Source organism: Trichosurus vulpecula, chromosome 9, assembly GCF_011100635.1.
Source record: "Trichosurus vulpecula isolate mTriVul1 chromosome 9, mTriVul1.pri, whole genome shotgun sequence".
Lineage (NCBI taxonomy): Eukaryota > Metazoa > Chordata > Mammalia > Diprotodontia > Phalangeridae > Trichosurus > Trichosurus vulpecula.
This window is the reverse complement of record NC_050581.1, coordinates 75,274,599-75,298,622: the sequence shown is the minus strand read 5'-3', so window position 1 is coordinate 75,298,622 and position 24,024 is coordinate 75,274,599. Positions and strand designations below refer to the sequence as shown.

At 46.9% G+C, this 24,024-nt stretch overlaps 1 protein-coding gene across 1 annotated transcript in view; it reads right to left on the bottom strand.

Moving 5' to 3' along the window:
- Positions 1-24,024, bottom strand: part of BAIAP3 (BAI1 associated protein 3) — a 37,279-nt gene that overhangs the window by 10,189 nt on the left and 3,066 nt on the right. Inside the window, exons 2-15 of the mRNA XM_036738879.1 lie at positions 18,422-18,509; positions 17,498-17,584; positions 16,946-17,053; positions 11,138-11,197; positions 10,629-10,695; positions 9,706-9,919; positions 8,833-8,877; positions 8,670-8,747; positions 8,182-8,284; positions 3,513-3,620; positions 2,710-2,802; positions 1,043-1,146; positions 535-658; positions 46-170 (exon numbers count right to left, since the gene is read on the bottom strand). Coding sequence (XP_036594774.1) covers positions 46-170; positions 535-658; positions 1,043-1,146; positions 2,710-2,802; positions 3,513-3,620; positions 8,182-8,284; positions 8,670-8,747; positions 8,833-8,877; positions 9,706-9,919; positions 10,629-10,695; positions 11,138-11,197; positions 16,946-17,053; positions 17,498-17,584; positions 18,422-18,509 — 1,404 coding nt within the window. The remainder of the gene's footprint in view (positions 1-45; positions 171-534; positions 659-1,042; positions 1,147-2,709; positions 2,803-3,512; positions 3,621-8,181; positions 8,285-8,669; positions 8,748-8,832; positions 8,878-9,705; positions 9,920-10,628; positions 10,696-11,137; positions 11,198-16,945; positions 17,054-17,497; positions 17,585-18,421; positions 18,510-24,024) is intronic.

Here is a 24,024-nt window from a genome sequence, read left to right as displayed (position 1 = left end):
AATGTCCACCCCGCCTCCCCCACCTGACAGCCCAGCATAGCCCACCTCAGGAGGAACTCAAGGCGGCTGATGGCATTGCTGTTGGTCACAGGGAACAGCTCCCGGAGCTGTCTCAGCAGCAGGAGGGCATGCTCCACAAAAGAGATGAAGCTGTTGGCCAAACTCTCTTCCTGCAGGGGAGACAAGCTATTCTCTCCGGGGCCCTAGAGAAGCATCCTCCCTCCCTCCCCCTACAGTCATGTCCAAAGCACTTGTGTGGAAAACAAGAGGCTTGGTGCAGGGGGGCCCCTAACTTGGAGCTTATAGATGAACACAAACCCCAGCACGCACAGACACAAAGATGAGCAGGGGCCTGCGTGTGTACGTGAATACACACACATTATCCCCCCTCCCTCAGACCTGGGCCTTTGGGTGGTGAAGCTCAGCCCATCTACCCCCTCTGTGCCCAGAAGCTGCTGGTAGGCCCTGATGAGGCCCCTCCCTGGCTTTCCCAACAAGCTCCTCCCCTCTCTGACCTACACGGGTCCCACTCACCTGTTCTCTAGGGAGAGTGGCTGCCGCTTCTCCCCACTGTTCCTGGATGGTTCCCAGTAGCTCCAGAAGATAGCAGTAGTCCAAGCTACAGGCCTGGTGGTGCTGACTGCTGGCCTGCCAATGTCTATGGGCCCCCCGACCCAGGCAGCCTATCAGCACAGGCCTCTCCCTGCTTCCTGCTGTGTGCCTGGCTCTCCAAATGTACCCTCACCCCTCCACATCTATCCCCTCTGCTTCCTTCTCTCCCCTCCTCAGCCCTCTAATCTGCCCCGTTCCTATCTGGCCATCTCCATCTGTCTCTGCTCATTGTTCAGCATTCTGGTTCGATGTCTGTTCCCCACCCTCGTCATTCCTTGCTGTCTGTCCCCGCCACTCCCCCCCCCATCTCCCTCTACTGCCTGCCATTGGGTCCCACGGGCCAGGTCTGGAGTTGCTTCTCCATTTAGCGGTAGCAGGAAAATGTCTCTGAGTCTCTAACCTCCCTCCAAGAAACCTGGACCATACTTACATCATGGCCAGCTGCAGAGCTGAGAGGTCTGTCTGGGTCCCGTGGTGAGAAAGAATGGTGACTGCGGGCCCACTCAGTTCTCCTTTCCAGCCGTAGGCTTCTGGCTGCCAAGGCAAGGGCCCAACATTTTGACGATGATGGTGGGAATGGGGCAGAGGTGAGAAGGCCCCCTAGGAGGCCTTCTAGGACTAATTCTGCCTCTGCTGATGCTCAGCCCCCCGCCTCCTCTGACTTCTGGCAGCTCAAGAGCTGGGTTGCTGGCTTCAGATCCTAACTCCAGCACTTACAAGTGCTGAGACTCTGGGCAAGGCATTGATTGCTCTGAGCCTTGGTTCCCTCATCTGTAAAATGGAGTAATAACACTTATTTTCCAGTTTCAGAGGATAGCTGTGAGCAAAGTGGTTTGTCAACATTAACGCCCTATAGAAAGGCGAGCTATTGCTCTTATTGTCCAACAGAGAATCAGGACAAGGGATCTTTGCCCCCTCGGTAAAGTTTGAAAATTATAACACTGTGTGTTACCATGACTCGTTTGACTTGATTTACCACAGAACCACTTCTGATCCATAGAGTATCATGCTCTGGCACAAAAAGATATGCAGTTAGAAAATGTCATGTTAAAAAGTGTCGCTCATTGTGTCCCTCTGTGTGCTGTCTCCAACTGGGTAGCTGCCTGTAAGGGTGAGCAAAGTGGGACTTTTTACTATTTTTTTTTCTTTTGGAGTGCTTCTCAGCACTAAGGCAATCAAGTGCCTTTGACTGAGTCTTGCCTTTGTTTGTAGAAAGACCCTCACCCTTTTGCTAATTAGGTCAGGAGACCTGCAAAGCCCTTGAGAGGCGTGAAGCCCTCAGGCACTGAAAAGGGGTATGTATATATATATATATACTCTCTGAGGTTAGCATTTTGTTTGGGGGCTCACTCACTGCAAGAGTGTTGTGTGATTTGACCAGACAAGACTCTGAGTAGCCATTAAGGAGCCCCCCCAGCTTTGAAAAACCCAGATGTTGGTGCTTCTCTCTCTGGTAACTATGTATATAATGTCTTGGACAGATAGCTAGAAGCCTGTCTGCTGATTTGTGTTATGTTGCTCTGTTTATATAATTTCTGCTTGTAATTTCTGTTTATGCTTTCTCTGAAGTTCAGGGTGCTGACTTTTTTGCCCTGAACTAAGTGAATGATATATGTATGTTTGATTAAAGTAAGATTGTTAACCCCTTAAAGTTGCTTTCCTTAAAAAAGCAGATCAAAGAACCTCTGCTAGCAGTCCTCCTGTGTGCTGGTACAGCCACAGTAGCTGCAAGTAACATTGTTGTTACGCTGCCTACCTTGCCAGCCCTAGTAGCTTTTGACCTGGGCATACCTGGATACGCTCTCTTGTGGTGCTTCCTATCCCATGCATGTGAGTCACTTTCCCCACCAGACTGAGTTTCCTAAGGTGCAAGGACTGTTCTCCCCTCCCCTCCACATGCAGTAGGCACCCAAGTTGCTTATTACAGATATATTCCTTGACCTCCTTGTTCCCTAGCTGCAGGACCCAGGGAGAGAGAAGGGAAATAGGATGGGCTTGGACCTCAAGGCTCAGACTAAAGCCTTTACTTCCCTTCTTCTATCACCCTCCACCCCTTCCAGCCACCTGCTGAGAGAAGCAGCAGTCCCTGAGGCCCACCTGGTCCTGGCCATGCTCAAACTTAAGCAGTTGGCTGAGGAGCAGTCCATGTACCTGGAAGCCTGACATCCTCCGACTCATGCTGGTGTCTCTCTGAAACAGAAGTCTATGTCATGCTTCACTGGCCTATCCCCCCAAACTGCTCTTAGTGAGCCAGTACTGTCCCCCCAGCATGCCTCCTGGCCCAAGTGTTGTCCACGATACACCCTTACCAGCACCCAGCCCTTCTTCCACATAGCCCTACCCCTACCCCCACCCCCACCACAAACACACCAACTCAAATAATGCCACAGAGAGAACCTGGATTGTGGCAAAATAACCCAGGAATCCCAGGTGGGAAATGCCTCCTCTCTTTGACCTCAGAGCCCACAGGAGAATTCCCGGAGGGAGAAAACAGGAAAGAGAAAAGATATGATTAAAAAAAAAGGAGGAGAAAGGTAGAATGGGAAAGAGATGGAGTAAGAATAAAGTGGAAAGTGGGAGAGGAGAGAGATGGGGAAAGAAGAGGGGGCAGGAAAGAGAGAGAGGCAAGAGGGAAAAGCAGAGGAGCTCTAGAGATAGAGGGGGAGGGAGGGAGAATGAGGAGAGGGAAGAGGAAGGAGAAAGAGAAGGAAGGAGAGAGATAGCCAGAAAGCAGGTGGCAGGAAAAGAGAATTCACAAAGTCCTAATAGAGCAGCCGTGAACCTTGAGAAGTTTGTTTTCCAACAGCTGTGGATGCCACAGTGGGAACGTTCTGGATCCCAGTCCAGGAGCAGAGCTCCCCACTGCTCTAAGGGTATGAGTAGAAAGGAAAGGCTGCTACCTGCGTGGTGATCAGCTTGAGGATGAGGTGGCAATCTCCCTGCACCCGGGAAGAGCTTGATCGAGGCTCTAACTTGAACCATTTGTCTAAGCCAGTCACAGGGATCTCCTGCAGAAAGAAATAAGTCTGCCTCATCCCTACTGCCAGATGGCATTGGTCTGCCAGGAAAAGCCCTGTTCATTTCTCTGCAAACACAACCACCTTGCCTCATATAACAGACATGCCAAGAATCCTAGAAGATATTAGAGTTAGGAGGACTTTTAAAGGTGCTCCAGGCTGACCCTTCACTTGTGAGAGAAGCACGTCATGCCCTGGGTTTCGACATTTTGGCTAGTGCCTTGGATGAAGGCAGAAAAGACTTGCTTGCCCAATTCATAGATGATACAAGGCTGGAAAGGATAGCTAGATTTAGACAGGTTCAAAAGATGGGCTAAAGGATCTAATAAAATAATATATTATTTGTATTATATTATTTGTATTTATGTTATGACTTTATATATAAAATAATACAATAAAATATATATTGATGTACAAAATCATATAATAAAATGATATGGATAAATATATACTTCTGATGAGGCATGGGGCCAGGGGTCCAGAAGACCTGAGTTCAAATCCAGCCTCAGATACTCACTAGCTGTATGACCCTGGGCAAGTCACTTAACCTCTGTCTTAATCCACTAGAGAAGAAAATGGCAAGCCACTTCAGCATCTTTGCCAAGAAAACCCCACGGACAGTATTGGCATGCTATGGTCCACATGGTCACGAAGAGTCAGTCATAACTGAATGATTTAACAACGATAACGACAACGTAGTTCTAAACATGAGCCCCCAAAGTGAATTGAACAAATATACGATGGGGGAGCCATGATTAAGGCAACAGTTCCTGTGGAAAAATAATAAAGGCTCTAGGAGGGGGAGGTTCAGTGGGCAGCCTTCTCAATATGAGTCCACACTGTAACGTGGCAGCTGAAAGAGCGAATTCTATTTTAGGCTGCATTAGTGGAAGCTCAGTGTTCAGAACAAGGAAGGCAGTAGTCCCACTGATCTGTGCCCTGGCCACACTATTCTAAAGAAACGCATTCAGTTCTGGGCAGAAAGAACACTGACAAAGTGAAATATAACCAAAGGAAGATGAGCAGAGTAGTATGGCTAATGACTGCCAAATGAGGAGCGGGGAATGTTTGGCCTGGAGAAGAGAAGTCTTAAGGTGGTAAATGAGCCCTGTCTTCAAGAGTCTGAAAAGCTGTCATGTGGAAGAGGGATTCACTTTGCTCTGCTTGGCCCCAGAGAGCAGAACAAGGAGTTACAGAGTGGAAGATTTTGGCTTGATTTATAAGGGAAAACTTCCTAAAAATGAGAGTTGTCTAGAAGTGCAAGAGGCCATCTTATTTGGGATAGAATGGGACGAGAGAGAAGGAAGGAATTCACCACCATTGGAGGTCTTCAACCAGAGGCTGGATGACCTCATCTCCGGAATATCATACAGGAGATTACTACTTAGGTACAGTCTGAACCTCTTGGGTTTCTTCCAACTCTGAGATTCTATGGCATCCAGAGAAGGGGAGGAAGGTGTCCAAAGGCATACTTGAATATGTGACAGATCTGTAATGTTAGTATTATGGAATTCTAGCATGGTAAACTCACCCATGGGAGATTCTAGTCCTTCTATGATATGATACATATGTCCTGATAAGTTGTCTGAGGCAACTTGGTAAAGCAGCCAGACACCTTCAGGCAGAGGAGGGAGGCAGCATGTGCTGTGCAAGCCAAACCACCACCACCACCACCTTGACCCCTACCTCCTTTCAGACTCTGATGGAGACAGCCTAGGACCCTGAATCCAAGAGCTTTGGGAAAAGCTGTGTTTCCTGTCCAGTGGCCTTGGCCATCATGCTGGGAGGCAGCCCCCATGGAGATGCAGTCCAGTAAATGCTCCTTCAGGAGCTGCAGCCACAGCTTCTGAAGATCCAGGGGGAAAAAAATTCCTGTCACCAAAGTCCTTGGATCTGTTAAATGGTTCAACATCACAAACTGATATGGTTTATTGATAGAAATGACATTAAGAAAGAGGCATCACCATCTGCTTTGTTGTTGCACCCAGGGTTCATTCCCATCACATCCCAGGGCTAAGAGCAAGAACCACAAACTGGGGAAGCAGAACCTGGGAAGCCAGATAGCCAGTTCTTGCTCCTGAGAGGTAGGGCCTCACAATCTGCTTCAGATGTGATTAGACCTGGGCAGTAGTTGACAGTTCTTTGGGTTTTCCTTTTTCTAGCTGGGAGCAGGAGCAGAGAGAGTATAAGGGGGTTCCTGGGATCTGCTCCCCTCTAAGGCTCTCAGAGATGGAAGGGACCTTGGGAGTTATTTAGTCTAATACTTGATCCACTTTACAACAGAAGTGCCACATCTGTGCTTGGAAAACTCTAGTCAACAAACCTTTCTTAATATCTTACCATGTGACAGGAATTCACTACCTCTCCAGGCAGCCCATGCCATTCTTGGAGAGTTCAAAGCGCTAAGAAGCTTTTCCTTACATCACACTTAAAGCAAGACATCTACGAAGTCTAGGCATTTTCACTAGAACTCTTTCCTTCTTCATCTCCACCCCCTGATTTCTCTGGCTTCCTTCAAGTCCTATCTTCCACAAGAAGTTTTTCCCAATCCCCCTTAATGTGAGTTTGAATAATGCCAAAAGTGCTAGTTAAGCGCTGATGATTCTGTGGATTAGTTCTAACATAATCTGTGTATATCTTGTCTGTACATAGTTGTTTGTATGTTGTCTTACCCAACTAGACCTCGAGCTCCTGGAGACAATGGACTTTGCAAATGGACATCTTGGTTTGATCCCCAGTGCTTAACGCAGTGCCCCTCCCAATAGGAACTTACTCAATGCTTGTTGACTTGACTAAAATTGTCTCTACAACCTTCACTTGTTGCTCCTAATTCTGTCCTCTGGGGCCAGACATGACGAGTCTCATTCTTTTTCCATATGACACCCTTCACACTTGAAAACAGCAATCATACTTCTCCTAACCATTCTGGTCTCTAGCTAGACTTCCTCAGGTGCTTCCACCCATATGTGGCCAGCGTGGTCTCCAGGCTCTGTGCCATCCTGACTGCCCTCTACTCATGGTACTCCACACCGTCTATGTCCTTCCAAAGATGGAGCCCAGAACAGAACACAAGACCCCAGATATGGCATGACCAAGAAAGAACATACCTGGACTACTATCTCTCTGGTTTTGGAAAGTATGCCTCTCAGTGCAGGTCTGGAATATTAGTAACAGTTTTTTCCCAATTCAAACATTTATTAAGAATCTCCTATGTGAAGAGCACTGCCCCAAGGACTTGGGAAAGAAACAAAGTTTAAAATAGTTGTTATCTCTGCCCTCGTGGAGCTTGGGGCAGCTAGATGGCACAGTGGATAGAGCACTGGGCTTGGAATCAGAAGATTTGTCTTCCCTAGTTCAAATCCAGCCTCAAACACCTACTAGCCATGTGACCCTGGGCAAGTCACTTAACCCTATTTGCCTTAGTTCCTCATCGGTAAAATGAGCTGGAGATGGAAAAGGCAGACCACCCCAGTATCTCTGCTAAGAAAACCCCAAACGGGGTCACAAAGAGCTGGGCACAACTGAACAACAACAACAACATGGAACTTACAATGTAGAATGGATATGACAACACAAGTAACTACCATGTAAAATACAGTAATGTTACAGGGTTAGTGATCTCCATACATGTCTTCTCTGTTACAATTAATGTCTTTTAACAGCTGTCTTTCCCACCATTCCTTGTCAGATAGTTAGCACTATCAACACTTCTTTCAATTAACAGGCCATCCCTTTAATTAACCACTATGAGGCATTTCAGTCCCAGACTACCTTGTATTCAACTACAAAAGTCTTAGTGCAGCCGTGAGCCCATTAGATGACCACTTTGGGGACACTTTGGATTTGTATTTATTCACTTGAAACATATTTCTATATGCACTCGTTATCCTCCCCATCAGGACGTAAGCTCTCTTACATTCTAGAAGTAGTGACGGTTTCATTCTTTGGACTTGTATCCTCAGTACCTAGCAGTGACTGGTAAACAGTAGGCTCTAAATAAATGCTTGTGGTGATTGATTGACTGCCACATCCTACTGATAACTCACATATTGGGCTTCTAGTGTACCAGGAAACCTCCCCCTCCTCCAGGTCCTTTTCATATGAACCATTGTCTCATTAGACCTCCTTCAGCCTGATAGACACGTGTAGTTGATGTTTTAAACCCACATTTTCTGACTTTGTGGGGTTTTGTTTTTTTGCTGGGCCTGTGATTTTCTAAACCTATCATATTTCACCTTGTGCCAGCTGGCCCATGTCCATATCTTTTTGGTTCTTGCTTCATAGGATCCTTCATGTTCACTGTCTCTCCCAACTTTGTATCATCGTCTAACTTTGATAACTGTGTTATCTAGGCCCTCGGCCAAGTCATTTATAAAATATTCAATAGCTAGGGCTCAGGACAGAGTGCTGCAGCCCCCACTAGAGACATGTTCTCCCCACCGAGCTGACATAGATGTTACTAGAGTAACACCCTCTGTCGGCTCCCCTTCCCTCATGAAGGGAAGCTGCTGATAGCAGTTGGAGGAGTGAAAGTGGTTTTCTCTTTACTCACTCGAATGGGGATGTTGAGGCAGCCCAGGAAGTCATCAGCATTGTCTTCTGAAGCTCCTGCCATCCCATTAGCCCGGGCTGATTTGACAATCTGTTTGAAATACCTGTAGGAAGAAGAAGAGAATGGAGGAATCCTGAAATCCTCAAATTCCCAAGTAATCATCCTTACCTCCTACTTCCCCTACTCTTTAGGTTTTTTCCCTCCCTGATATTTAGAGAAGACTATCAGTAGCTAATGCCTCGGTGCTTTCCCCAGGGGCCCTATGCTGGCTGTGGCCCAAAACAAGAGGAGGGTTTGGCAAAGAACTGGGAAGCTGAGGCCCACAGACTCCATGGTCCACACCATCATCCATAGGTGTGGCTGTTTCTCCTACGTGGCTCCATGCTGGAAGCCCTTTGGTTGTCTTCCTTCCCCCTCCCCCTTCCCTCATCTCACCCCCACCCCACCTTTTTTTTCTGGCCACAGTGTTACGTGTCTGCTGTCTGTACCTGCCCATTCCTTTGAAGCCAATCACTTCGTTAAGTTTTTTGCATGCCTCGGCCACAGAGACGTCATCATCGTGGTCCCTGAAAGACACAAGAGACCCAGTTGTGGGCCATGGACCTCACCAGCCAGCCCTAAGCCCAGCCAGAAGATTTTTGCCCTTCCTACCATATGTCCAGGTGCAGCTGGTCATTGGAGGCATCATCTATTTCACTGCCAGAAAGAAAAAGACCACCCTCTGCTCAGGCATGGCCAGGAGAGGGATAGTTTTCCCCAGCCTGTCCCTGAAGCAAATTTCCAGGGATAGCTCTGAGCCCCGTGCTGTGTCTCTCATCACCCACTGTGGTGCAATGGAATGACCACAGGTTGGGAGTCAGGAGAGGCAGCCTGGTAGAATGAAAAGAATACTAGACTTGGGATCAGAGGGCCTGGGCTCATATCCTGAATCTGCTACTGTGTGACCTTGGACAAGTTACTTAATTTTCTTAGAATCTCAGTTTCCTTACCTGTGAAAGGGCAGAGTTGGGCTAGATGTCAACTTTAAATCTACCATCCACCAACTCTCCGTGCAGCCTTGGATAAATTACTTCCCCCTCTCTGGGCTTAATTTCTAAAACAGGGATAGCTGTCCCCTCCCTGCTTTGCTGACTGGGCTACCATGAGGATCACATGAGAAAATGGATGAGAAAGTTCTGTACAAATCTGATTGCTAACGAGAGCCCAGGACAGTTAGGAATTAGGAGACCCAGTCTAGTCCAGCTTTTGCCACTAAATCACTGGATTATCATTGCCAAGTTGTTCCCTTGTGTGAGCTCTTATTTTCCTGATCTGTAAAATGGGAATAACTGTTAGGGGTTGCCTGTTCTAGCCATTGGGTTCCCTCCTTTTCCTCCTGGATCCATGCTCTTTGCATGGCTGGGTGAATAGTCCTAAGGTGGTCAGCTGCCCAGCTACCCCGGACCCAAGGCCAGGGCCCTGTTTCTAGCCACAGGGGCTGAGTTGCACCCCAACCCGCAGCTGGCCAGAGCCTCATATCCTTACAATAGGAAGTGCTCATTCCAGACAGGATTCAGAGTGCTGTTCTTGACCTCGGTGACCTGGATGTACTTGGCCGGGAGCACATCTCGAGCGCTGTTGCGTTTTTCTACCTTCTCTTTTCGCTTTCGAAAGCTGAATTTTCGCTCTTTCTTTTCCCCCTGCTCTCGGGGGCTCTGGCCGATCAGGATGCCCAGCATGCAGTATGGGTCACTGAACCCTGGGTAGATGAGGCATAGTTATCTACTACCCACTACCCATCCCAAGTCCTGCACTCAGGCCTCAGGCCCGCCCTATGGACCTTAAGATCTGCTGGAGGATTTCAAACTACTTTTAGGCATTAACACAGGAATCACCAGGAGGGAAAACATCCCTCCAACCTAACAAGCAAAGGCTATGGCCAGAAACCTATTACAGGACCTAGGTCTGCCCCTACTCCTTACCACACACTCTTGCTTTCAGCTCCTAATTTCCCCCTCCCCACTTACATCCATAGAAATTGGGAGACAAAGCCAGTTTCTCCAGCTTTGGTGAACACTCTCCAGAGGTTATCCCATCTAGTTCCCCTGGGTAGGATTCTTTCCCACCAAACCCCAACCATCCCAGCTGTTAGATGACAATCTACCAGTCCCATGTCAGTAGCTTTTGTCTGAGAACAAGGTAGCAGTTTCTTAGAACTACAAATTAACTAGGTCCAATCCCACTAAGGGTTTGGTCCCTGCCCTCAACAGCAAGTCAGGGGAAGTATGACTATGATTAGCACCCTTGCTCAAGCCCAACTCCCCCTGATGAGGGGAAGGACTTGGTAACTCCAGGGCCAGGCAGGCCTGTTTCTCTTTTCCCCCCAGGAGAAATACAAGGCGTACAAGAAGGTAGAAATCCATCAATCAAACTGAACGGTTGAGATCTGAAGGACAGAACTCACTCACCATTGGCATCCTTGGCCAGGAGGTTCTTGGCCCGCACAACTGTGACTTTCAAAGAATATGCTGGAGGCTGAGAGAGTAGAAAGGGGCCAGTGACTGGGGAGTCCTTAAGTCCCCAGCTTGGGCTTAGGTACCCAAGAGAAGGGACCTCTAGTACCTGCCCTCAGTGAAGGTCTGAATGGCTTGGGAAGATGCTGTAACAGTCTAGCTAGTGGGAGGGTTTGGAAGCCCCAGTGTTGAAGGGGAGAGTGGGCCAATCTTAGCAGATGATTACTAAACTCCCTTTACCTTCCATCTTGCTATCAACCCTTGAGTGATCTTCATGGGCCTTTCTAGACAAAAGGGTCTCCAGAACACCAAATGGGAAAAGGAAAAGTTTGGTGGGGGGGAGGTTGTGGTTGGCAGAGCAGGGAGCAAGAACTAGAGGTCAAAAACGTTGAAAAAAATGAATGGGCCACAAGAATAATGGTCATGGGATCCCACAATATCCTCCCACACTGGTCCCCCATTACCTTGGCCTCCCTCACGCGTTGCAGGGCTGCCTCCAGCTCAGAAGAGCTCATACCGAACACCTGGGCATGCAGGGCAGAGAATGGAAGGGCTCACTAGCCTACCCCAGGCCATGCGGGTGCCACACAGGGCTCCAAGGAGCCATTCAGCTATCAGCCCGACTGGCCACTGTGTGTCAGATTCATCTCCATGAATCTGGTTTCCTCCCTCCCTCTCCCAAGATAAAACCTTTTGAGATATGGGGAGGAACAATGAGGACCTGATGCCTCATTCAGGCCCACAAAGGGGATTTCCCCAAACTGTGAGGCCAAACGCAGCCCCATATCCTGGGGAAAGGGCAAAGGACTGATTTCACGAGCATGCTCAGCCTCTTGGCCCAGAGAGGAGGACTAACCCCCTTACTTCCCCTGCTCTTCCCAACAACTGCAACATTGGCATCTCTACAAGACTCGGAACAGAGGATGCAAAGGGGCTGCTCAGGTTTCAGGAGTTCCATGCTTAGTGATAATAATACCAGCTCCCACTTTGATGCCACCTTGAGGTACGCAAAGCGCTTTCCTCACCATGACCCTGTGAGGAAGGTAGTGCAAGTATTATTATCCCCATTTTACAGGTGAAGAAACTGAGGCCCGGAAAGGCAAAGTGACTTGGGTGAGGTCACATAGCAGGGAAATGTCAGAGCCAGGATTCAAACCCAGGTTTTCTTAGCCCACATCATCTCTACATCCACATCCATCACATCGTTATAAAAGAAATGAGTGTGTTTCATATAATGACTCCCTCCTGGACTTCAAATTCAGTGCTCTTTACACAACACCACATAGTCTCAAACTCTAGAAGTGTCACCCATTTTGATAAATAATGTCACTTTTAAAAATAAATGAATGAATTTAGATTTGGAAAAGGAGGGATATTCTCCTGGACTGGTATGTGTCCTGACCTACCTGAAGGCAGGGGGATGGCCCAGATTGTCCCCCAGAGTCAGTTCCCACCTGGGGAGTCTGTAACAATCCTAGAGGCTACAGCCATGGTAGGTGAGTGACAAAGACAACCTTTCTGGGGTACTCAATTCCCAAACCCAGAAAACAGGCATGGCTTGCCTTGCCAGAGCCCCTGACCACTGGCAACAGATTGCCTGTCTAAGTCTATATAGAGTCTCTCAAAGGCTAGGCTCCTCAACTTACCCTTCCACCTCATGCTATGGGGCTTCAGGAGAAATACCTTAACTGAACCTCAGGCTCCAAAGGGCTAGATTCTCCCAGAAGAGAGGAAATTTATAGACCTGTCACTTTTAATTTCCAAAGAATCTTTAACCCCTCTCCTTATCCCAACTGTGCCTCCCAGATCCTAATCTCCAAATGGCTTTTACTGGGGAGGTTACTGAAGGCCTCTATGGATGGGGAACTAGGCTCACACTCTCCCCTAGAACTCACTCTCCCTAAAGAATTCTGAGTTTTTCCCATGGGGTGTCAGGTAGAGAATCAGTCCAAATGGGTGGATTGTGGGATGTAGAGATATTTGGGCCCCATCCAGGCCCTTGAATTCTCATCCCAGTTAACTATCTCAGTAATCTTGGGTAAGTAGTAGTCTATATCTCTCTTCCCTTTCCAGCCAAACTCCTTCTATGCTGGAAGGGTCTAACTCTTCTCTCACTCTCTTCTGAATCTTTGTCCATCTGGCTTCTGACTTCTGAACTGCCTTCTCCAAAATTACCAGTGCTTTCTTAGCGGCCTTCCCCCCACCTCCTCACTCTTCTCCATCTCTCTGGAGCATTTAACACTATTGCTCATTGTCTCCAACACTCTCTTGGCTTGGGTTTTCATGGTACTGCTACCTCTTTTGGTCTTCCTCTCACTTATTTGACTACTCCTTCTCCTTCTTCTTGGCTAGATCATCATCCACGTGATGCCTATAACTGTAAGCATCTCACAAGACTCTGTCCTAGGCCCTTTTCTCTTTTCTTTCACTTGGTGATCTCATCAGCTTCCGTGGGATCAACTGTCACCTCTATGCAGATAATTCCTATCTATATATCCAGACCTAGTTTATCTCCTCAGCTTCAGTCCCATGGTCACCATCTGTCTGTTTGCATTATATATCCCATAAGTAAAACAGAACTCATAATCTTTCCCTTCCCAAAACCAATACCTCTACTTTTTTTCCTCTAATCATCCGATCACCCACGTTCACAACCTTGGTATCTATCATTCTTACCTCCTTGCCCTACCTCACTCCATATATCCAATCAGTTGCTGGATCTTTGACATTTATTATAACCATTTGCTTCTCTCCACTCACAGACACCACCTTGGTACTGCCACTGTCATCTGTGGGGAGCCAGCTATGTCCTGTTTAGGCCTCTTAGACCTCTGCAAGGCAGGATCAATTGAAAATGGGTCTATTCATGGCAAGGCCAGGTACAGGATAAGAAGATGTGGCAAAGAAAACCCACTTTCACAGCCAATCATCCACATGGGAAAGAACAGAAATGTTTCAGTATGTTTATCTACGTGGGAAAGAGTAGAAATGTTTCAATTTGTTAGCCTGTAGGAGACTGGCGTCTCGTTCCCAGGAACAAGGAGACAAAAAACTTAATCAACGCTTTATTGTACTTTTCTTTGAAGTCAGGATGACTCAGCAATTAACCTGTATAAAATACTGTCAGTAACTCCATTAAAGTCAGTCTGTAGCTTGACCATACGACTCGCCTAGCCCCATGTCTTTGTCTTTCTGTGTCAATTACTTCATCATATAGTCACGCCGCTGCGCTGCGGGTTTAGTCATCACCTCTCACCAGGACTCAGCCTCCTAACTGAGCTGCCTGTCCCAAGTCTCTCCCTACTCCAAACAATCCTCCATAGAGTCACCAAAGTGAGGGTCTTAAAATAGTTTAACCAGGTCACCCTCTCCTCAATAAACTTCAGTGACTCTATATCACCTCCGGGATCAAATACTAATGGCTCTGTTGGAGGCATTTCAAATTCTTCACACCATCCCCCCTTCTTACCTTCTACACATTACTGCCCTCCCTGCACCCGACATCCCACTCGTAATAGCCATCTTGCTGTTCCTCATACACCCATTCTACCCCCGTTTTATACTGCTCCCCCGCCCCATGCTAGGAATACTGTCTCCCTTCTCAACTCCACTTTTTGGAATTCCAATTTCCTTCAAGACTCAGCCACCTTCTGCATGAAGCCTTTCCTAGTCCCTCTTTCTCTTTCCCCCCAACAAGGTTACCTCGTATCAAGGTTATTTTTTTCCCCCCAATGGGGATGGGGGAGGTGGAAAGGAAAGAAAAATAAATACTTGTTAGATTGGTTTTTTTTTGAGGGGGGAAGGCAGGGCAATTGGGGTTAAATGACTTGCCCAAGGTCATACAGTGTCAAGTGTCTGAGGCCGCATTTGAACTCAGGTCCTCCTGATTCCAGGGCCGGTGCTCTATTCACTGCGCCACCTAGCTGCCCCAATACTTGTTAAATTGGAAAAAAAAAAGTTACCTTCTATCTGTTCTGTCTGTGTTTTGTATCTACCTCCTATCTATGTGCCTTTGTTTCTCCAGTTAGAATGTAGAGGGCAGGGAGTGTTTTACTCTTACCTTTGAATCCCCAGCACTTAACACAATGTCTAAGTATGTAGACATTATGTAAGACATATATGCTTAATAGGCACCTATCGGTTGGAGGAAGTAATTAAGTAGCCCCTTCCACATGAAGCCTTTCTTTATCCATGGGTGAGGAACCTGCGATCTCAAGCACATGTGTGGCCTTCTAGATCTTCGGGCACGGCCTTTTGACTGAGTCCAAGTTTTACAGAACAAATCCTTTTATTAAGGGGATTTGTTCTGTGAAGTTTGGATTCAAAGGACCACCTGTGGCCTTGAGGCCATAGGTTCCCCACTCCTGCAAAAAATGTATCCCCTGCTTCCGCTGAATTTCTCCAACAACAACAAAATCCTCTTATATTTAGTTGGCCTACATCCTACCTGTATGTGACACATGATAAAACGTAAGCTCCCTGAGGAGGTGTCTATGGCTGTCTTGCTTTTGTATTTGTAGCCCCAGCACTTGGCCTAATGCCTGCACATAGTAGGTGTTAACCAGGTGCTTGTGTGACTGATTAAAGCCATGACCTCTGCAGGCCTGAGTCTAGGTTGTCTTTGAAGGCCCTTCCAGTTCTTACTTTCTATAGCTTCAATAACTGGGCAAAGAAGGTTTTTGGTCTCCCCAAAACTGGCTCCCTCCAGCAGTGGTAAGAGGCATTTGTGGTGCAGTGGAAAAAAAAAAAGGAATACTGAACTAGGGACCCTCGGACCTGAGTTCTAGTCCTAAACTCTAACACTATGCTTTGTGTCCCTGGGCAAGTCACTTTTCCTCCCTGGGCCTCAGTTTTTTCATCTGACCAATGGAGGAGCTGAGACTACATGATGTCTAAAGTCCCTCCCAGCTCCTATGGCTCTGTGGCATGGAGTGGGAAGGAAACTTTTGGCATGAACTGGTTAGCTTCAACTCCAGACTCTCCCATCCATCCTCCAGGGGCCTTTGGGCCCAATTTCTGAAACAAGCAAGGAAATTGGGATGGAGATGGGGCTATGTGTCTAGGCTCCTCGGAGGCTGCTCCTGCTGATTTAGGGGAAGGATGAACAGCTTCTTGGAGCAGGCTCCCCAGGGCCTGGGTAACCAGTTTTAGGGGCTGAGCCCTCTATTCTCACACACCTTAAGCACTTGGATAGGGAAGGGGAGGAGAGGGACTTTACTTACCCTGACAGATCCCGCTGTAGAGCAAGATTTCAAACAGAAAACAGCAAAAGAAGACAGCAGACAGTTTTAAAAAAAATACACATTTACAACAAGACTCCCATGCTCAACACATAGACATGACACAGACAGTGGAACCACAGAAAAGCAGTGTGTCTGTGAGGGTGGGGGAAAGGGGTCTGAGCCTGGACGGGGCTGATACATTAGGACTCAGGAGACTACAATCTGCCACATTTCCCTCTCATATTCCCTGTCCACTGCCCTGGGAAAGGAGGTCCGGAAAATAGGTGTTTTGTCTATACTTGACAGTGCACTGTGAGTGACCTTCGGGGAAGCATTGGGAAGGTAGGGTTGGGCAGCCAGACAGACTCAAAGACTAGTAAGTATGGATGTTTGTACAACCACAGCCTTTACCATCACCTAGTAAACAGTAAACACAGCAGACATGAGGACAAACAGGACAGGTGACTGGACTCCAGAGACAGAAGCTGATCAGGGGATGACTTGGATCCCCCTCCCCCCTTTCTCTCTTTCCTTCCTTCCTTCCTTCTCTCTCTAGTCCCTCTCTCTCTCTCTCTCTCTCTCTCCTTCTCCCTCTCTCTTTCCTCCCCTCCCCCCCCCCATGCTGACCTGGTATCTTGGCTGTCTATCAGTCTACTTTGATGGGCAGGGACTAGTGCCCGTCTCAAGGGAAGGTACTTAAGAACCACTAGCTGCTGTCCTCCCTGGAGGAGCCTCTGGGGCAGGCATTCTGAACTGGACTGGGATTTCTGATATTTGCTGGCTAAATCCAAGGCCAACTAAAATCTAAGAAAACTCCCCAAGGGGCAGACAAATCTACCCCCCTCCTTCCCAAGGTAGAGCCCCTTTGACCTGCTGCTCAGTAGAGGGTACCCTGAGGATCACTTTTCTGCTGTCACCCTTTTGGGGGTGGGGAAATGGGATCAACACTTAAAGAAGCCCCTCCCTCAGGGGCTTTCCCTTTCTCAAGAGGTTCCCTGGGTCAGGATTGGAGGGAAGGTGATATCCAGGGGATCTCTCCTGACCACTTACCTTCTGAAGATAGTCAAAGAGCTCATCTTCACTGGCCACATGCTCTGGGGATACCACCCCGGATCTGTAGCACACAGTGTACAGGGCTTCCTCAAAGAGCATTTCCATCTGTTACGGATGTGGGGATAGAGGCAAAGCCAGGTGGGATGAGACATTGAACGGTTTCCTGTCCACAGCCTGGTATCTTGACTGCCTATCAGTCTCCTTTGATGGGCAGGGACTAGTGCCAATCTTAAGGGAAGGTATTTATGAATTACTAGCTCCTAGCCTTCCAGGAGGAGCCCCTGGGACAGGCATCCTAAACGGGGCTGGGATTTCTGATATTTGCTGGCTAAAACCAAGGCCCAGTAAAATCTAAAGAACCCCAGCAAGCAGAATGCACCTGGGCTGGGAACACCAGATACCCAGCCCACCAAGGCCAGGGGACTAAAGCACCCCAACCTCCCAAAGTAGAACTCCTATGCTGAGGGAGCAGACCTGGGCCTCTTCCCCACACCCCAGTCTGTCCAGGGAAGAGTTAAGGAGCAGGACATGATGCACTCTCTCCATTACCTCCTTCTTGGTTGGCATCAGGCTTTCAGCAGCATGTCCAGGGCCCAGGGGCTCCCTAGGAGGAGGGGCACTGCTGTGTAAGACACCCTGCAAGGAAGACAGGGATCAGTGGACCATGGGTTCCTCCCAAGAGGAGGATGGCAGAGTTGGGATGGGGAAGGGGAAAGGAGGCAGAGCCCTCTCAATCCCCAGTACCTTAGCTCACTGAGTACATGGGGAGTGGAGTTAGGGTACTGCTTTCTTGCCATGTCCACCACTAACCTCTCTGTCCAACTGTTGCTTCCAAAATGGGGAGAGAGGAGTGGAGGTAGAAAGGTGTTAGGGAGGCAAAAGGATTTCCCTTCATCTAACCTCCGCTCTAAAACAGGAAGCAGCTGCCTCCCCAGACTCTAATTGGCCACCCCCTAGCTAGGGTTAATCCTATGGGGCTAGGGTTACTTTTGGCAGCCAAGTCACACAAGAACAGGAATTCTTAATCTCATTTGTGTCTGGTGATGCCTATGGATCCCTTCTCAGAATAGGTTTTTAAATGCATAAAACAAAATGCCTATGTATTTTAAAGGAAACCAATTAGTTACCAAAATTAAAAAAAAAAGTTTAGGGATCTTGAGCTAGGAATTCCAACATTAGAGGACCTGTAATGTCAGAGCTGAACACGTGGGTTACATCTGAATTACAGAGCCTCAGACTCCCACCACTGGAAACCCCTGGTACTGTGCAGCCCTGGGTTCTTGGATTGGCTTTACAGAAAGCCTTTGAGCTGTTTAAAGAGCAACCAAGTATCCACCTTTCCTTGCCTCAGTGCAAGCCTTGAGGACTCCTGGCTCCAGCTCCCCACAAAGAAACAGCTTTGGGAAACTGGAGGGTGCCAGGGGAGATAGACACTGGAACTCCTGAACCCTTTAGCCCGACTGCCCTTCTTACCTCCAGCCGCCCCAAACGCTGTCTGGTTTCCTTCTTCTTCAGAATCAATTTCATCTTCGAAAAGAAGTCACCATCATCTCCTTCCTCCCTGGAGGATAACAGAGGCAGGGAGTTTCAGGGTGAGCCACTGACTCTGCCCCACAGACCAGAGGTCTGGGGTCTGAGCCAACAAATCCCAGCAGGTGCTGTCCCCAGTCCCAGCCATTGGCTTCCAACAATAATAATCCTGAGAACAACCATTTCAACAATAGCTACACATTTCTATGGTACTTTGAAGTCTACAAAGCTCTTTCCTAACAACATCCTGGGAAGAAGGTGGCACAATTTTTATCACCCCTATTTCACAGTTTCAGAGAATCAAGGCTCCACAAAGTTAAATGACTTGCCCAGGGTCACACAGCCAGAAAGCAGAAGAACCAGGATTCATCCCCATGCTCTCTGACTCCAGATCTAACTCTTTCCATTAGGTCACACTGCCTGGGAGATGGGTCTCCATTTCCTCATGAGCCACATGGAGATATTGAACCTGCCCTGACCACCTCCCAAAGCTGCTGTGAGGATGCCATGAGACAATGGAGATAAAAGGAAATACACACATGATTTTTATCAATTATGTTGGTCAGGCCATTTTACCTTCTCCAGCTTTATCACTGATACAAGGACCAAGCAGTCCCCAGCTCCGAGCTCAGATCCAGCAGCCTTCTAGAAGGTCACCGTCTCATAATATTTAAAGCTCTACAGGATCACAGAAGGGATTTAAGGAAAGAAGGGAGGGAGCTCCTTTTGGTCCACAAGTCAATTAACTTGTCCAGAGTCTGTGGGATTTGAGCTCAGATCTCCTGATTCCAAAATCAGGGCTCTTCCTGTTACATCACAATGTGTCTTATGAAATGCTCTTTCCAGGAATAACAGCCTTTCCAGATTTTGAGGCCTTCCCAATGTTTTCAACCATCCCTCTTACTTTTGTCTCTACCTGGTGTTTGCATGGACTTGTTACCCTACACCCCATCTTACCCACCTCATTTCTAGATGAATAGGTTGAGTCTCAGAGAAGTACAGTGACTTGTCCAGGGTCTCACAGGAACCAGCAACCAGACCAGGGGGAGAATATCAGTGCCTTGACTCCTTCGCATTCATTGTTCAGTTTCTCTGTGACCATCACCCAACAAAATGATGGGAGGCCAGAGGTCTCAGGTTGATGGGGCTCAGTCAGCAAGGCAGGCTGCTAGAATAAGTCCCTAGCAAATTGCCACCTCTAGTATTTCTAGGAGATGACAGTCTCACCTGGGCATAGACACAGCATCCTGCCCTGCCATGCTGGGGTAAGGAGACATTAGGCAGGACTAGCCAGCTTTCAGACTAGGTATCTAAAAAAATGTAAGCAACTTCTTCTGAGGCCTCAGTTCTCCAAACAAATGAAAGGAAGAGTACTCATGGAGAGGAATGGGGCTTGGTGTGAGGAAAGTATAAAGGGGAAAAGAGGACTCTGAGAGGGGGATGGGAGAGGAGCTCGATTCCAGTACAGTGACCTTCTCATGCAGCCAGCCCATGACTCCTACCCCTTCCTTCTGTTTATGGAAAAAATAAAAAGCCAGCGAAGAAAACAGGACTTGCAGACGAAGGCGAGAGCAGGAGAAGAAAATGAGTGACCTCAACCCCTCTTTCCCATTGGGCTCCTTCTCAACAATACTCAAACCTTTTGAAGTGGGCTTCTTAGGAAACAGAGCTGATTTGAATTCCCTGATTGGATTTCATGAAGACTGAACATCTCTCGTCAATAAGTAGCCTGGAGAGGTCAGCCAGCCTCTTTTGTGCTCCCCAGACACAAAAGAAGAAAGGTATAAAGGTGACAGGAACAAAAATGATTTCTGCCTGAAGAGTAGAGGTGGGAGGGGGAGGAGGTACGGGGCGGGGGGGAATGGGGGAGAAAAGAGTCAGACTGGGCCTCAAGGCCATGAAAAGTGCTCATAGACGAAGATGATGAACGGTGGTTCAGCCTGCTTGACGAAGAATCAAAGGGGAAAATGGGCCTTAAACTGCAGCAGCACCTTTACTACCACAAAAACTGAAAACTAAGGGGGTGCCCATCTATTGGGGAATGGATGGATGAGATTAGGACCTATGAGTGTAATGGAATATGACTCTGCTAGAAGAAATGATGAAAGAGGCGGTTTCAGGGAAACCTGGGATGACTTGTATGAACTGCTGCACGAGGAAGTAGGCAGAACCAGGAGGATAATGTATACAGTGACAACAGCATTGTAAAGGAAAACAAACTTTGAAAGACTTGAAAATTCTGATCCATCATCAATTGGGGAATGGCTGAACAAACTGTGGTATATGAATGTAATGGAATACTACTGTGCTATAAGAAATGAGGAGCAGAAGCACTTCACAGTAACCTGGAAAGACTTAGGTGATCTGATGCTGAGTGAGGGGAGCAGAACCAGGAGAACTTTATATGTGATTACAGACACATTGTATCTGTGATGATTACCTTTGATAGACTTGGCTCTTCTCATCAATGCAAGGTTCAAAGACAGCTCCAAAAGACTCATGATGTAAAAACAAAAACAAAAACAAAACACCAAAAAACCAAAAGACTCATGGTGGAAAAAGCTATGCACATCCAGAAAAAGAATCAGGGAATCTGAATGCAGATTGAGGCAAACACTTTGCTCTCTCTTTTTTTCCTTCTTTTTTGGTTTCATTTCTCCTTTCTCATGATTCATTCTATTGGTTATAATTCTTCTTTACAACTGGACTATTATGTAAATAAGTTCAATGTGAAGGTATATGTAGAACCTATATCAGATTACATGCTGTCTTTGGGAAAAGGGGAAGGAGAGGGAGGGAGAGGAAATTTGGAACCCCAAAATTCATGGAACTGAGTGTTGTAAACTAAAAATAAAAAAAATTATTTATAAAAAAACACAAAAACCCACAAAACAAACAAATAAACAAAAAAGAAAATTATGATTGATGCAATGACAGCTACAATCCCAGAAGACAGAGGATAGAGTATGTCACCTTCAGACATGTGAAGGACAAAAGATGAAGAATGAGACGTTTTATTTCCAGATTGAGAACTTGCTTTGTTTGACTATGTAAATTTGTCACGAGGGTTTTCATTTTCTTTTCCCAGGGTGGGAAGGTTGGAGAGAGAAAATAAATACTTGGTTATGTGAAAAAAAATTTTTTAATTTCAGAAAACCTGTAGCAGGAGAGACTTACGGTGAATGCAAGGGAGAACTTCCTTTTAGTGAAAGTTGTTGGAGTTTGCAACGGATGAACTGGAGAGGGAGGAGACTCAGTTTTTGGACATTGCCAGAGATGGCATTAATTCCCATCCTTCTACGATAAGGAAGGTATAGTCCAGAGGAGAGGACTTAGTACAATCCTACATCCGTCTGCCATGGAAGGAGCCTCAGAGGGAATCCAGACCAACTTCTCCACTTTTGTAGCAAAGAAAACTGAGGACCAGAGAGTGAAGGGATCTGACTCCTCTTTCTTTACATTGTAGAACTGACAGGCTTTACAACTCTTGTTGAGGTAGACTTTTCACCTAGGCACACCGTGTGCCTAGATAGCCTTGGAGAGTATAAAAATAGCTCCCCAGAAGGAAGAGATGCCAGGGCTCCAGAACATTACAGATCTGACATTTCATCTTCCTTCTGAAAAGGGCAGCTCAGCTTCACTAATCTGCCATGGAACAGTTGTTGCTGTCAAAGCCAGAGTCAGACAAATCAAGCCTTCTCCCCAGGGTCCTATCCCTCCTACTGCAGCTGACGGGGAATGTCAGGGAGTCTGAGGGATGTAGAGGAGACTGAGGTCCTCTAAGAAAATGGATCTAGGGATGGGCACAACCATCAAGGCTTCCAGTCCATACCCTCAATAATAAAACTAACAACATTTATATATCATTTTAAGGTTTCCAAAGCTCTTTACATACAGACTGAGGCAAACAGAGTTAAGTGACTTGTCCATGGTCACAAAGCTAGTAAGTATCACTAGTAAGTACACCTGGAAATGTGAGAGGCGAGATTTAAGTCTTCCTGACTCTAAGACCAATACTCCATCCACTGCATCACTTAGCTCCTTCTACATCCAGGCTGGAGACAGCATAGGGTAGCAGAGAGAGTGCTAGATTTGGAGGTGGGAAGACCTGAGTTTGAATTCTGCCTGGGATACTTACTATGTGATGCTGGCCATGTAATTTAACCCTGCCTTGCCTCAATTTCCTCACTTGTAAAATAGGGATAATAATAGCAGCTTCTTCACAGGATTATTGTGAGGATGAAGAGAGAGAGCATATGTAAAGCACTTTGCAAAGGTTAAAGTGCTCTATAAGCGCTCATTAGCAGTGAGTAGCATGCTTAGCATTAGTAAATAGAGTCCTGGACTTGGAGATCAGGAAATCTGATCACTTAATCTCTCTATGCCTCATTTTTCTCCTATTAAAAAGGCAGGGGGGGCGGGGCAGCTAGGTGGTGCAGTGAATAGAGCACCAGCTCTGGAGTCAGGAAGACCTGAGTTGAAATCCACCTTCAGACACTTGACATTTACTGGCTCTGCAACCTTGGGCAAGTCACTTAACCCCAATTGCCTCGTCTTCCCCCCTCAAAGAAAAAAGAGGGGGATTAGATTCAATGGCCTTTTTAAAGACTCCTTCTAGTTCTAAATATATGATCTTTGATAAATGTCCTTCAACAAACTACACCCAGGTTCCATCCAGTAGAGGCATCGTACGATGTAGTTTGTTGAAAGACATTTAGGCAGACCATGAGGGTGGGCCTGGTAAAAATGTCCTGTATCTAGTGGCTAGGATTCATCCCTTATAACCCTATCAAGAAGCCACATCAGAATGGTCAGAAGAGGTCTAGAGGTCACCCTATCCTGCCAAAGCTGGGAGAATAAAATTATTTTTGTTTGGAAACTAAATGGGAAGTTCATAAAAAAATCAAGATGGTGGACTTATATAGTGATGGAAGGACCTTTTGTTTCAACAATCCAGCTAGCAGCTGCTGTGGGAGGTGTAAAACCAACAACAACCAGCTCACAGAATGCTGCAAGCCCAGATTCTTTTGATCTGCTTTACTAAGGAGAGCAACGTTAAGGGGTTAACAATCTTACTTTAATCCAACATACAAATATCATTCACTCAGGCTGCAGAAGTCATAGCCTATGGGAAGGACAATACTGTAACAGTTGTTTATTCAGGGGAAGATAATTACCAAATCGTACCCCTGAGCCATATATTTTACCATGAATAGGGCTTTAATAATAGATTCATGGACTCCAGAAGTATGGCTGATGCTGATAAACTCTACAAGCCACTGGGAGGGAAGGTGATCTTGTGTGATTAACAGATGAAAGTTTGTGTCTGGGGAAAAAGCCTTGAGGGCAATCCTAGTCTCTATCTAGGATGGGACCCTTCTGACTTAGTTTCCTCATTGTGTTCCCTTTGAAAAGAAACATTTCCTACCTGAGTTAGGCTATGAGATCGAATTTTTGCATAATTGGAGTCTCAATCAAAATGGAAATGATTTTATCTGAAGGATAATAGACCATACTTACCTACCCTTTTTGTTCTTTGTTTTGGT